Below are 13,507 nucleotides of genomic sequence, written 5' to 3' on the forward strand. Positions count from 1 at the left end.
TTAGATGTTTCCTGAATCTCAATGGAAAAAGTGAATTTGACAGAATAAAACCTTCAAGATAAACCCTATGCACAGAGCAATCTGGCTTCAAAAGCTTAATTTGATTGACAAGAACAGAAAGACAGCTATAGAAATATCCCTCTACACACCCCTACCCAATTTTCACGTTCTCCAGCCTGCATTATTGCAGAACTGTTCTTATGAATCTTATGGTGAAATTGTCTTCCAGTAGTACATTTTTTGTCAGGCACCTTCCAGATCAGAACTATTTTTTCAGAGAGGAACCAATCAGGAACGTCAGGTAGACAGAAGAGTCACTCTTATTTTAACCAATAATGAGAAATGGAACAAAGAATGGGATCGTTTAATGATGTGAAACGTTATCAGAAAAGGCTGATTTGGGCAGTGCATAATAATTAAGGTTTGGCGTAACTAGGTCTCATCGTAACTGATTAGTCAGGTTTTACAGTAACTCCAAGTCAGAAAGCAAAGCAAGGTATGTATTTCCATTGCAAGAAAATTCAATGAGGAGAAAGCATGCATTCCCGAGTCTGGACTGTTTCTCACCGTAGCTATTCCCTAAATCAATTCATGAGGAACAGCCAGATCTTTACATATTTCAGTGAAGCCAATACCTAGAAACAAGCCTTCAGCAACTCAGTATCAACTGTCACTTTTCAAACTGATTTGCATCCAATGCACGCCATATTTGAGCAGGTAAAAGAAAGGAGTTGTGTGTACCCTACTGCACAGAACTGGCTCCCAAATACAATTCTCCTAGCTCCAACAAATAGAAACATTGCCATTTTATTGTATTAGCCTCCAACCTTAAACTCTGAATCCTGAGAAACCTTTCCCAATATCCTGAAAACTGCTGAAGCTTGAATTCATGTCTACTACAGAGCAAAAAGAATTAATCTAATATGCAAGCATGTACAGATACAGACTGCCAAAGTCCTTTTCTGCATAACGTCACAAGTCAAAGATACTTCATGCCTATATGATTTTACCTTATTTTCTATAAAGTCAAAAAAGCACAATTCCTTCTACTAGCACCTTGCTCATCCACACCTTCCTCTTTCTTCCCCAGAAAACAATCTATTTCTGCTTTTTTTTTCCTGGATTCAAATCTTTATTACCAACATAACTGTTGTTTAGTAGCCCACCTAGGAGAAAAGCAATCAAGACTGCTCAGTGGTCTGATTTGTCCTAGTAGATATCTACAACAAACCAACCACAAGTGACCAAAAGAAACAACATGTGAAGATCTAGGCAAAGGTCAACTAATTGTAAAAATAAATTGTTTAAAAGGATAGTAAAAGACATGAAATTTTTCAAGTGACACTTCAACTAGAACAGTGATACCGCCTTCCAGCTCCTCTTTAAAACAACTAGTATTGCAAACCTCGTGCATAAGAATAATTTTTTTCTTAGTAATCTTCTTCAGTTCCACACTTGCTAAGTATGTCTGTGCTACTCAGTCCCAGATGACTTGTTTTCAGCATGTTAGCACATTGCTATTTCAAATTTTCTTGAGCTGTGTAAGGAGAGAACACTTAACAACAGGCAATGAGACCTACAAAAACAGGCACTGTACCTAAATGGTGAGATCTTCCATCCCCTAGTGGGTATCTCTGGTACCGTGGGACACTGAATGGAGGAAGAAGATGGAATCTTTTCTCCAATAATGGTTCAAGTCTGCAGGCAGAGGGGTCAGCAGAGTGAAAGAAACTGTACACTTGGCTGCAGGCTGGTCGGACCTGGCATACTTGGATGAGAATGAGACAGAGAAAGACAGGGGTCAGTATTGCTGCTTTACAATTTTCAAGGAGTCTGTACAGAAACATAGTTAATACAGTCCTCTGCAAACTCCAGATTAGCACACATCAGGCCAAAAGAAATGTAACTGAATTGTTTCCTGTTTCAGTGAAGAACACTTCACTGCACAGGAATTTACAGGGACATCACAATCTGAGATGCAGGCACATAGGAGATGTGAAGAGCAGCAGAAGAGAAACAGATGGAAGCAAGGAAGGAAAAAGAAATTCAAAATCTTGTAAATATGTTACTGAGCATTACAGCTGTGATGCTCAGCACTTCAAATGTGCTTCAGACCAGCAAAATGGTCTGATGGGCCTGTGACATCCAGAGGACTTAAACCTAGGTGACAGCAGAAGCTTCCCTTATATTTTAAAAATTGATTCTAACAAAACAAATAAATACATCTGAATTTTACTTGTCACATTTTCAGGTAGCTTTCTACCTTTCCTTTCAGTAAAGAGGGCACCTGACTCTTCTCAACTAATTTCCAACTGTCTGCATGATAGGTTTAAATTTGTCTTTTTCCCTCTCAACTGTGTCACAATTATCACTTTAAAACAGGATTCTTTTATCATATGCACTTCTAAAGACTAATTATGCTTCAAGTAGACACTGCTCACCTCAGAATGTGTTTGAAATGCCCATCAGTTGAGCTGCTCTCAAAGCATATTCCTTTGCAGGATACCAGAGGAAGGATAGAAGTGAGAACTAATTCGAAAAAAATAGTTTAAAGTACTAGTAATTAACATGAAAATTTCCTGTCAAAGTGTCTGGAGGGTAGCAGAGCAGCGACTGAGGGAAGGACTACTGGCTAGGAAAAAAAAAACCCTTAGAGTTCTGAATTGTTGTCTCTTCTCATTATTGCAACAGATTTTCTCCCTCACCTGATAAATGAATGCATCATTTCCTATAAAGATGCTGTGCTATCCAAAGCTCATACCATGCAAAGAGACAAAGCATGTGCTGAATAATGAAAAATAAAGTAAGTTTTTAACTGAAAAACTTAAAAAATCCAGATGCATTAGAAATAAAACTAAAAAATCCTTTCTGTGTCTGATCACTAGGCTCTGTTACTAGAGAGGAAGAATGGCTCACATGCAACACACCCGAGGGCCAAATCCACCCATGAAGCCAGACATGAACAAGAGGCAATGCTGAACCAAGAAGAGATGTTATTTTTGGTATTGTTTTCAAGGACTGATCCTTGGTGAAGTGTGAGCTTCATGTTGTATGACATGGAATATATGATTAACAGCAGAACATAAGACACACTTCTGTAAGTGAGCAGTGAAATCCCTGGAACAATCCTCGTCACCTCAGTACCTACCTACATTAACGTTCCCATCTCTTAAAGGAAGAAACTTACCTCACTCCGTGATCTTTAACCAGGCTCCTTTATTTACCTCCTTTTTGTGTGAGTCTCTTTGTTTACAAAGGTCATTACACAACCTGTATTTTAACCCCAAAAAGAGCTTACCATCCAGACCAGGCAGAACAGTGCTCCTCATGGCCAGCACCAAACCAAGCGGTGATCCAAAAAGGAAGAAATCAGACACCTCAAATTCAAATCGGCCCAGATTTACTTCTGAGAGACTGGAATCCACAGGAGGAAGGTCTGCACCATCTTTCAACACGCTTGAGTGGATACTGAATAAAGAAAATACTGAATCAAAAATAATAAAAAGGGCATTCAGAAAAAAAGAACATTCCCAAAACAGGATGCTTAGAAAGCTCTAGCACTGGCATTTAGATCCAAGCCATACACCTTAAAACTGTAGAATGATTGCAATATAGCAGCCATGATTTTCAGTGCGGCTATTAAGTAAATTTACTACCTTCAACATGCAAGAGTTTCCTACAGTTATTTTATAGAACACTTGGTAAAGTTTTCCCAAAATCATGAATATTCAAGTTTACCTCCCCCCCTCTTTTAGCAGTACAAATGTATGCAAGTTCATTCTGAAACTTCTGCTACAAACGTTAACCTACTAAAGTTGTGTAAGGACAATGGTATTAAAAGGTTACAGTCAAAGTATGTTATCTGGGTACATAAAAACCATTGTTGTAATCTGCTCCTTGAGCTATGACCTAGAATTTTATTACTTCTCAACTGTTTTTAACAGATCAAAATCAATGATACTTATAGACAGCTTTTAATCTTTTAAGTGATTTAAAACACATCCATTTACTTTGTATGCATGAGGTAAATACAGATCACTTATTTCTTACTGACAGAAAAAGACTTATCTATCATTTAGTTCTGCTGGAGAATAAATACCTACACTCAGAAGCAGAAAAGTAGCCTATGAACCTGCTGCCCATCCATGAGACAGAACAGAAATAATAACAATGCCTCTGTGCTCTGGTGCTAACAGGCTCCATTCATTGGCAAGCCCATTTCTTTTACTCAGTCATCTACCACTAGCTACCTGGACAGGAATGCATGATGCTGGGTTATAGTGTCACAGTCATAAGTGGATGAGTCACTCTGTTTCCGAGGCACCAGCTGCCTTTGCTTCTCATCCTCCATGATTCCCGAGATGTCAATATTGCTTTTGCTCAGGTGTTTGCTGTCACCCAGACTGGAGTCCTCTGCTAAGAGTGGATTATCCTTCAGAAAATGAGCAGAGCAAAGGGAAGATTCAGACAGGTAACAAAATACGAAAGAGCTTATATGAAATGCCTGCATTTATATATATGACCTCACTTTATCCAACAAAGGGTGGAAGGGACTAAAAATTTCTCTTTGCAGTAGAAGCAAAGAGATGAAAACTAAATTTCCCTTCAAGATAAATAGCCTAAAAGCTGGAGGGAGAATCAGGAATCTGAGGGTGGAGAGGGGTGTGAGGGGTGGAAAGGAGGAGTAACACAAAAGCTTTATCCCTCATTACTTCATCATTCTTAGAGAACTAAAAATATCATAAGGTAATCAGAAGGGGTCTTACCTGAGTGCACAAAATGCACATTACAACATTAATGGTCCTGCTCATCGTGTTCCATGGATATGGGATCGGCTTTTTTGAGAAAGGGTAGGGCAGGGTGGGAAGGGGAAGGGGAAAGGGAAGGGGAAGGGGAAAGGGAAGGGGAAAGGGAAAGGGAAAGGAAAAAGGAAAGGAAAAAGGAAAGGGAAAAGGGAAAGGGAAAGGGAAAGGGAAAGGAAAAGGAAAAGGAAAAGGAAAAGGAAAAGGAAAAGGAAAAGGGAAGGAAAGGAAGGTATTTTGACAAAAATGGCAGCCTGCCAGAGATTTCTGAGCAAGGACATATTTGCATCTACAGTTAGGGATACCATAAAGAGCACTTGGTAACCCTACTGCAAAGGCTAACAGATAAAGCCTTCACTACTGATTTCTGTATATCATAAACTGAAGCTGACAACTTAATTTTTAACAGCAAATTTTTGATAGACGGGCAGAATCCCACTCTATCATGGCAATTTACCAAATCCTTAAATTTTCTCTGGCTCATATGGAGCTGATTTCCTCCATGGAATGAATCTATAGGGTTTCAGCTGTGTGTATTTTTTTCTCTTCACCTGGATGCTGCTGATGCTTCCTCTCCTGCTACTGTTCCGACTTTCGTAAGCTGTATTAGAATTATAGCAGATGGCATCAAAGCCCAAAATTCCTCCAATGCAGTCACCTATGAGACACACCTGAAAAAAAGATTTTTTTGGGAGATGTAGCAAGTATTTTTAAAAGAGACAAAAAGCATCACGGCACTGCAGAGGAGTTTCTGTCTTACTTCATACCCTTGTTACTCATTTTTATACTTTGGTTTATATTGCAGCTACTTTCTTCTACTTTCTTTTATCTCCAGAAATATGCCCTACACCAAGAATATCTGTCCCAGGAACTATTTTGATGAGTGGGAGTTCTGCCAAATGGATTAGAACTCTTCCAGCTGCTTGCAGCCAGATTCCAGCTGGAAAAGTCCAGATCACTGGATGACCAGTGTCACAAAGATTTCAAGCCACTTAACATTTCCTTCAGAGTCATACAGAGGAGAGAACTTCAACAGATTGGCACTCCCCTGTCAGGACAAGGGAACAAAACTTTAAAATGAGATATTAAGCAGAGAAATTCACTCTTGCTTCACATTTAATATAAACATAGAAGCTATCTTCAAGGTATGGATCTGGCAATTAAAAATACATATACTACTAAAATTGGGAATTCTGGAGTAATTTTATGGTACACTAGAATCTCCCTCACAAGCCAATTCCACTGAACCCCTCCCCATCCCACATGAGATGATTCTTTCTCCCTGTTCCCCTGTCCATGTCTGAGCATGAGTAATAGCTTGATAACATGCTTCAGCAAGTCTCTCCTTCCAATTCTCAAACGGAAGCAATTGTCTAATCTGTTGTTCCCAACTCCAATTAGCAAAACAGAAAATATTACAAATCTTTAACTTACTTCTAAACTTAATTCAGCTTGGCTACAACACTAAACTACAAGTTTTGGATATAGCATGTTGTGCATTTTTTCTCTGAAGTGAAGAATGTTAGGAAAAGCGAGTACATTTCTTGTACTCAACTAAAATTATAAAAAAACACTTTAAAAATAAAACAAAATATCAAAATACATTAAGGTGATATCTATCCTAAGGCATTTCTGGTTCTAAAGTTGTATATAATTGAACAGCATGCCAATTTACTCTCTGATTTTCAAATTCCTATGCTGCACAATGAAGTCCACAAAGAGCCGAAAATCATATGATACAGGTAACCTTAATAAAATTAACAGCACTTTTTGTAGGGAATTGGCAATACCTTCTTCAATTTACCACTGTGTTTCTAATCCTTATTATTACTGGCATTAAGGTAATGGAGTTAATTTTTTCCAGATACTACGTAAAATCAAAAAGGCAACCTCTGATCTAATGAACTTGCAATGTAAATTGACAGAAGAGACAAAAATATGGAAGGAAAGACGCACACAGGGTGTGTGTCAGGATATATGATATATATTCGATCAGTACAGGACTTACTCAGAGGCACACCTGACATTTCTATTTAAGGAGCAAAGCAAAGCACTGTAGAAAGAGAAGTCACTTCCACTTTAACAGTGCTGCTAGTTGATAGTGAAAATTCTGTGGAACATACAGAGGTCTAGCAGACTCTTCCACAGGAAATAATATATATTATTTGTAAACTACAACAGGGAGACTTTTTTGTACCTTTTCCAAAGAAAAAAATCGTAACACTAAGTTTCTATTGAGAAAATTTTCATACTATTTTTGTAACTGGTATCACTCTTTACATAATTTCACCTTTCATAATGTTCTGTCACTGCAATTGGGCTGGTTTTATGCTTTAAGCAATAACAGTTTACTATGTGTAGTAAAAATGGCTTCAAACCAAATTTTAGCCTAAAAATACTGATATATCACAGCATAACCTTATTAGTGCCATGGAAAAGAATCTGTTTGTGTAATAAGACACATGCTTCCCTTCAAAGTTTACACTGTACTCTATATTAAATGTATTTTCTTTCTTTTTCTGAAGTGTGGAGGTCACTGTTCTTAAAGGAAATGCATGCTTCTGGCCATTGTAGGTGGCCCCATTACAAAATAATACCAGTAACTCACACAGGGTATCAATATCATTTTTCTATGTGAAGCAGGAGATTTTGAAAACTAAAGATGGTGAAGCAGGAACAGTAATTGACAGTTACTGTCAGTTGGAAGAAACCTGTAGGTGACTTCACTGGTGTGCAGGTCACAACAGAAAATCACATAATTTCCCCAGAGTTAGAGAAGAAATCTGCACCACAAATACTAGCAGCTGAGTATTTGTCTTCTATGTTTCATTACTGACTATTGCTTTATAAATATAGTGATGGAGGCAAAGAAGAAATAATAGATCAGTACTGGATTTCTTAGGATCTTAAATACGTCCCAATTTTTCCATCAGCTGTGTCTGAAGAACTCATTAACACAGATGATCATTTGTCTCAGGCTTGTTCACTACATACCCTGCTTAAAGTACCATAGCAAAGTAAGAGGTTAGGAGTCAAAATGCTTGTGGGAGAATGTATATAGTCTTCCACCCGCTGAGTAAATCCACACGAGATAGTGCATGGGATCCCAGAAGTGCCTGTCTTGTGCTGGACACTGAGAGAGCATTTTGTGTAGGTGATCCCATGCTAACATTCATTCATCGTATTTGTAGTGTTGTCCCACACTCATAACTCAAACCCCTCAACACAACGGCTTAAAAAGAAATAGCCTCGCTCTGAAGGAATTTTACTTTGATGTAAGAGAAAATAGTCCTACCTGCCCATTAAAACCAGCCCCATCAGTAGATTTGAGAAACTCATTGTAAACTTGATTTGCTCTACTGATCACCATGGCAACTGCATCCTGATACTGAGGAGATGAAACAGCCAGCAAAGGCAAGGCAGCCAGTGGGATGTGGTCTTCACTGCTGCTGAGACAGCTCTCATCATAGCTGTAGGGATTTAGGCTAGAAAAGGACATGTTATCATCAGGAAAACTTCAAGAGGCAGGACACAGCATCAGAGAATGAGCAGTTAGCAACAGAAATGGGTTGGGCTATTGCAGTTCACAATGAGCGAACGTGGGAAGGATCATTTTCTCATCGAATTCAACTGCTTAGAAAAACCAAGGCATTACTGCTTTAGGTGAATGGGATCATACTAGAAGGCATTTCTGCAGTTAAACATACTTGGTGCAATTGCTCTACATACAACTAGACATCATTTTGAATGGCAATGACATGATTACATTTCAGCTTTTGTTTTCCCCTGTATAATAACTCCCTACACCGAAGAGCAGGATCCAACCATCACAATGAAACAGTTTCCTAGAACACAGTGTGACAGGTGTATTGTTCAAAAGCATATAAAGATGTTTTTCCCAGTGTCCAATCTTTTCAAAAAGATGAAACAAAGCTGCACACATTCTGAAATCATAGTAAATATTTGCATAGTAACATCTGGCAAAAAGGAGGCAACTTGATTGAAAAAGCAACATTTTCATGCTTAGAAAAACAGAAATCAAGAAAATCTGATTCTCTCCTCCCCTCACCAGAGTTCAACAGTTAATCCTGGTTTGCACTTGTAGAAGAGTTGAAGCAGTCCCAGGAGTATGTGTTTCTTTCTCCTTTCTCTATCGTGCCATTTAAAATATTTATGTCACAGAAAGTAATGTTACTTGAAAACATTCATTCAATGAGTGAATTTCAAGACTGAAAAAGCAGCTGAGGAAGAGCAGCTACTGAAGTGGATACATCCAATAAAAATGGTTTTTAAAACAAATTCATCCACTTAGGATGAAAGATTGGCGCAAGTCTTGCAGTCAGCAAAAGATTAGAAATTATTAGCAAAATTTCATTATGAAATATATGGGTCACAGAAAGCTATTCAAAACCACAATGCAAAACCAAACACCAGGAAATACAAATCAACTTACCTGGAAACAAGAGAGAAAGCTGCTGAACAGATTGCTGGGCAGGGAACAAGTCTCATTAAGATGTGGCCTGAAGAAGCAGGGAAATGGGCTCGGGTCACTTTCTCAAACACAGAACTGAAGGTGTTGATGTCTGCCAGTTTGCTGTTGTGGTCTCCACTCCCAGTGTCTAATATGTTTCCCCCATGTAGGATCAAAATTAACACGTGAGTTTTGCAGTTCTGGTGTTGAACTCCTTCCTGTGAGAAAAACAGGAAATAAGAAAGGAGGCGGCATTTTTATGGACTTCGTTACTTTATTTGGTGGCAACATTAGCAGTGATTTTTTTTTTCTCCCACCCCCACTGTGATAATTTTGTGGTATTTGCTTTCACGGGAGTGGGTGGGGGCATGTGTGTGCACGTGTGCACATGCACATGTCCTGTTCCATTTAATTCAAGTACGTCTGAATCATATAGAGCCCACTATGCTCTGACACAAACCCTGCGCAGCACAGATGTAGGTTTCAGATCAACAAAGATTAAGACAGTTTTGTGTACATCAGAAATTACTTTAAATACTCTGAGCCTGGAGAAAAATTCCAACCTCCACAGGCAGCGTAAGCGATCATCTAAGTATCCTAATGATTGCTTCATTTACTGGCAAGGTTCTCATTCAAATCACCACAAGTCCAAAATAGACAAATTTCTCTGCAAATGAAAACATTCAGCAAAAGCAGATGATACCATTATCTCAGACTTTTGACACTGGCAGCTTCTTATTAAAATGAAAGATGGCGGTAATTCACCCAGACACTTAATGAAAAAGTAAAAAAATGCATCATTGCTGATATCCATAAAACTCACAAACAAATTTATTAATATGTAAATAGGCACATACACAGACAATAATCAGCATGCTTTGCAGATAACAGATATTTCCTACTTGAAACTGGAAAAGCATTTTAAATATCTCACAAATTCACCTTTTTTTTCCTCTTTACCCCTTGAGACTCGTGTGTACTCAAAGAACTCAGTAATACATTAAAAGATTAGATTTTTTGTTGTTAAATCTTGCTGCTATTTTCTTCTTCACTTTGGATGAGATGGTTCCTGAAGATTTCTACTTCCTGACCAAATATGAACACACAGCAAAAACAACAGTAATATTTTTTGTCTAAAGATTGTTAAATGCTAGATTGGGTGATTTACTCAGCATCAGGCAATGTTCTGGACAGTTTATTTTTAAGTTCTGGAGTGAAGGGAAATGGGAAACTTAAGCACTTGTATAATGGTGACAGAGAAATGGCTGAAAATGAAAGAATTGTAGGTTATTCCACTATCTCTCTTCAGCCCATGAATTTTAGTATCCAGAAGTATTCATTGCGAAGGCATTTTGCTGACCTGACCTGTATCTGCTTAAATACAGGAGAATCATAGAAGCATTTTTCAGGTTCCACTTTTCCATGCACTAATTTACAATTTCCTTCTCCATAAGGTGTCATTCCAGCTTTCATAAGAGAAATTTAATTCCCTTTAGAAGCTAAATGTAGTTCCTTCCATGGACAATGCCTGCTTGTAAATAAGCAGCACTGCTGAGGAGATGATGGAACTGAAAGCTTCAAAAAGCAAAAACTCAAGTGGGTCAATATTGCTGAAGTCACTGGTATGAGAAGTCTCTCAGCTGGATTTAACTGGTATCTTTCACAGGAAGACTCAAAGGGAATAAAATTAATTTGCCTCTCAGCAGTAGCTCAGCCATGACTTAGAGAAGGTGCTCAAGAACAAATCAACTGGACATCTGAAGTCAATCAATGACTGTCACCATTTTCAGGGGGTTGTAGGATTGAGTTCTTCAAAAGTGGTAAAGTAGACATTTCCACTACCTGTCCTACGTGTAGACAGAGGACCTCAATCAGTTTGCTGGAAGGTCTACAATGTGTTGAGATTCTTTCCTGCTTCTAAAACCAGGCAATTCTGTTATTACCAATTTCATGACTGCTGCTTCACAAAACCTGTATTTCCAGTTAATTACTAAGCAGACGTAACAATTTCTCTTCAGAAAACGGAGTCCTTTTTCCACCTAAGTATGCAATGTCTAAAAATCTTGTGATGATTTTCAGTGATTGCATGTGCACGTACTAAACGAAACCATCAAATGAGTTTACAATTTCATAATACAATATAACAGTATTTTCACCTGTCTACTTGAAAATCAGCACAGCTTGTTTTAGGAAACAATCTCACCTCATTGTCCTCGTGTATTTCAATACTGCCTTGTGCAGGGAACCTTTGTTTTCTTAAAGAGGCTCTATATAATTCACCTGAAAGGAAAAGAGACATATTAGTCATATAAGTATCTGCCTGCTACATCTTTCACAGACATCTATGGAGGTAAGGCACATTTCTAATTTCAAGAGAGAAAGTTCTGTTCACATGAAATCCTGTAGACAAACAGAACAATACACAAAGTTTCTTGCAGGCCTACATATTAGAGGCTCTTCTATTCTTAGCAGCAACATACAGAACAGGATTCAGGTCCTTATACAGAGGCATGTAGTGCCAGTACAGCTGCTGTTGATCATCTGTGCCTTTCTGAAGCAGCAGCAGAAGAGGTCACCTGAGGTCCTGCATCACTCCGCTCATCCCATAAAGGTATCTTAGATACTTTGGTATGTCTTGTAAGCTGAAAAATAGGAAGTGACGTTGCAGAGAAACACACTGCTTTGCCAATACCCTTTCATAACAGGTTCATGCATCCAACATCTTCAATTATAAACACAACAATGAAAGTTTCTGCATTGACTTTGGAGCATGACCAAACAGACTCCAAGACCTACTTGTCTGCTCTTTAGGCAGCCTGGCTGGGCAGCAGCCTGATCTAAGTGGTGAAAAATTCCTGATACCAGCTTTAAGATTAAGAGATTGTCCACTGTCTTGCCTTGGGAAAGAACACTTAAAAAGCTTTTCTTTGCAGAAAGCGTGATCAAACACTGGAACAGGTTTCCTAGAGAGCTGTCAATGCCCCAAGCCTGTTGGTGTTTAAGAAGCATTTAAGACATTGCCCTTAACAACATGCTTTAACTTCTGTTCAGCCGTGAAGTGGTCAGGCAGTTGGACTACACGATCATTACAGGTTTCTTCCAACTGAAAATATTCTATTCTGTTCTATTCTATTCTATTAATTTTACAGCTGGCTGTGAAAAAGCGTGACCTCTGAACAAATCTTCTCTGGCCTTAAGGTCAGAGAAAAAGATGATACAGCACTATCCAGGTTTTTTTTTTGCATTGTTTCTTCATTGAAGAAAATTGCTACCGGCTCTTTCTGGTCTCTTCACAATGCAGTATTTTTTTTTTTTTCTACCGTTGCATCTTAGTTACCTGGGAAACAGCTGTAAGATGAAATTTGATTAGCAAATGTTGTGGTTAGCTCTTTGGGGAGGGAAAATGTGCTTTTCCCTCCGACAGTGATGGAATTCCAGACAAGATGTGAATCCTAGTCCTGTAACAACTCCTCTTCACTCTTATGGGAGGGGAGGAGGAGGCTTTTAAACCCTCGTGAGTGATGATGCTAGAAATTTGAAATTTAAAATTTCAGCTGATTGAGTTTGCAGTCTTAAAATTCCACTCATCTCATGTTAGTTGTTCCTAGAGAAACTAGGAAGCCTTCCTCCCTCCAAGACAGACACAAGTTTTAGGAGTTAAAGAGAGATGATTGTACCAAATAATTACACCAAAATAGATAACAGACAGCTTTCAGGATTTAGACACATTTACCTTCATTTCTTCCAGCATGCCAGAAGAAAATAAATACACCCCATAATGCTATAGTTGGCTCAGTTTACTTTTCCTTGGCATTAGGAGTTCACACCTTCTTTGAGGTTCTATGCCATTTGTCTACAGGCAGTCTGCCAGACCTTAAGAGAGTGGAATGTAATTTTCACCTCACCAAGAACACTGCTTAAGCAGGGTCTGGCCAGGTTATTCTGAAAGCCCTGAATTTAGTCCAAAACACATTTTGAACATTCTACTCTTCTGCATTAGGACTGAGACTGAATTCTACAGCACATTCTACCAATATTATCCCTTACAGCCACTGTAAATTTATTTAGCCCCTGTGTCTACACTTCTCTGTATTTAAAATTGAGGCAATTATTCTTGCCTTTCTGACAAGCAAGGATTTAATGTATCAGTAATTTAATACTTGTATAAAACAAAAGAGTACAACAAAACTCACAACATCAGAAAGCAAACCTAACATCATAAACCCTAAAATTC

General features: G+C 38.4%; 1 protein-coding gene across 6 annotated transcripts in view; it reads right to left on the minus strand.

The window, feature by feature from the left end:
* The window catches only part of PITPNM3 (PITPNM family member 3), a 61,147-nt gene that overhangs the window by 14,802 nt on the left and 32,838 nt on the right, over positions 1 to 13,507 (minus strand). For 3 of the 6 annotated variants that reach the window (XM_017730895.1, XM_017730896.1, XM_017730897.1), the window contains 7 exons: positions 11,477 to 11,553; positions 9,256 to 9,491; positions 8,098 to 8,287; positions 5,354 to 5,473; positions 4,251 to 4,432; positions 3,299 to 3,468; positions 1,598 to 1,768 (listed from right to left, as the gene is read on the minus strand). In XM_017730895.1, the coding sequence (XP_017586384.1) occupies positions 1,598 to 1,768; positions 3,299 to 3,468; positions 4,251 to 4,432; positions 5,354 to 5,473; positions 8,098 to 8,287; positions 9,256 to 9,491; positions 11,477 to 11,553 (1,146 nt within the window). Of the gene's footprint in view, positions 1 to 1,597; positions 1,769 to 3,298; positions 3,469 to 4,250; positions 4,433 to 5,353; positions 5,474 to 8,097; positions 8,288 to 9,255; positions 9,492 to 11,476; positions 11,554 to 11,753; positions 11,773 to 11,849; positions 11,916 to 13,507 lie in introns of those variants that run through there. The other 3 variants (XM_017730898.1, XM_017730899.1, XM_017730900.1) reach the window with 2 other exon arrangements.

The sequence above is a fragment of the Corvus brachyrhynchos genome, unplaced genomic scaffold, assembly GCF_000691975.1.
Source record: "Corvus brachyrhynchos isolate BGI_N302 unplaced genomic scaffold, ASM69197v1 scaffold283, whole genome shotgun sequence".
Classification (NCBI taxonomy): Eukaryota; Metazoa; Chordata; class Aves; order Passeriformes; family Corvidae; genus Corvus; species Corvus brachyrhynchos.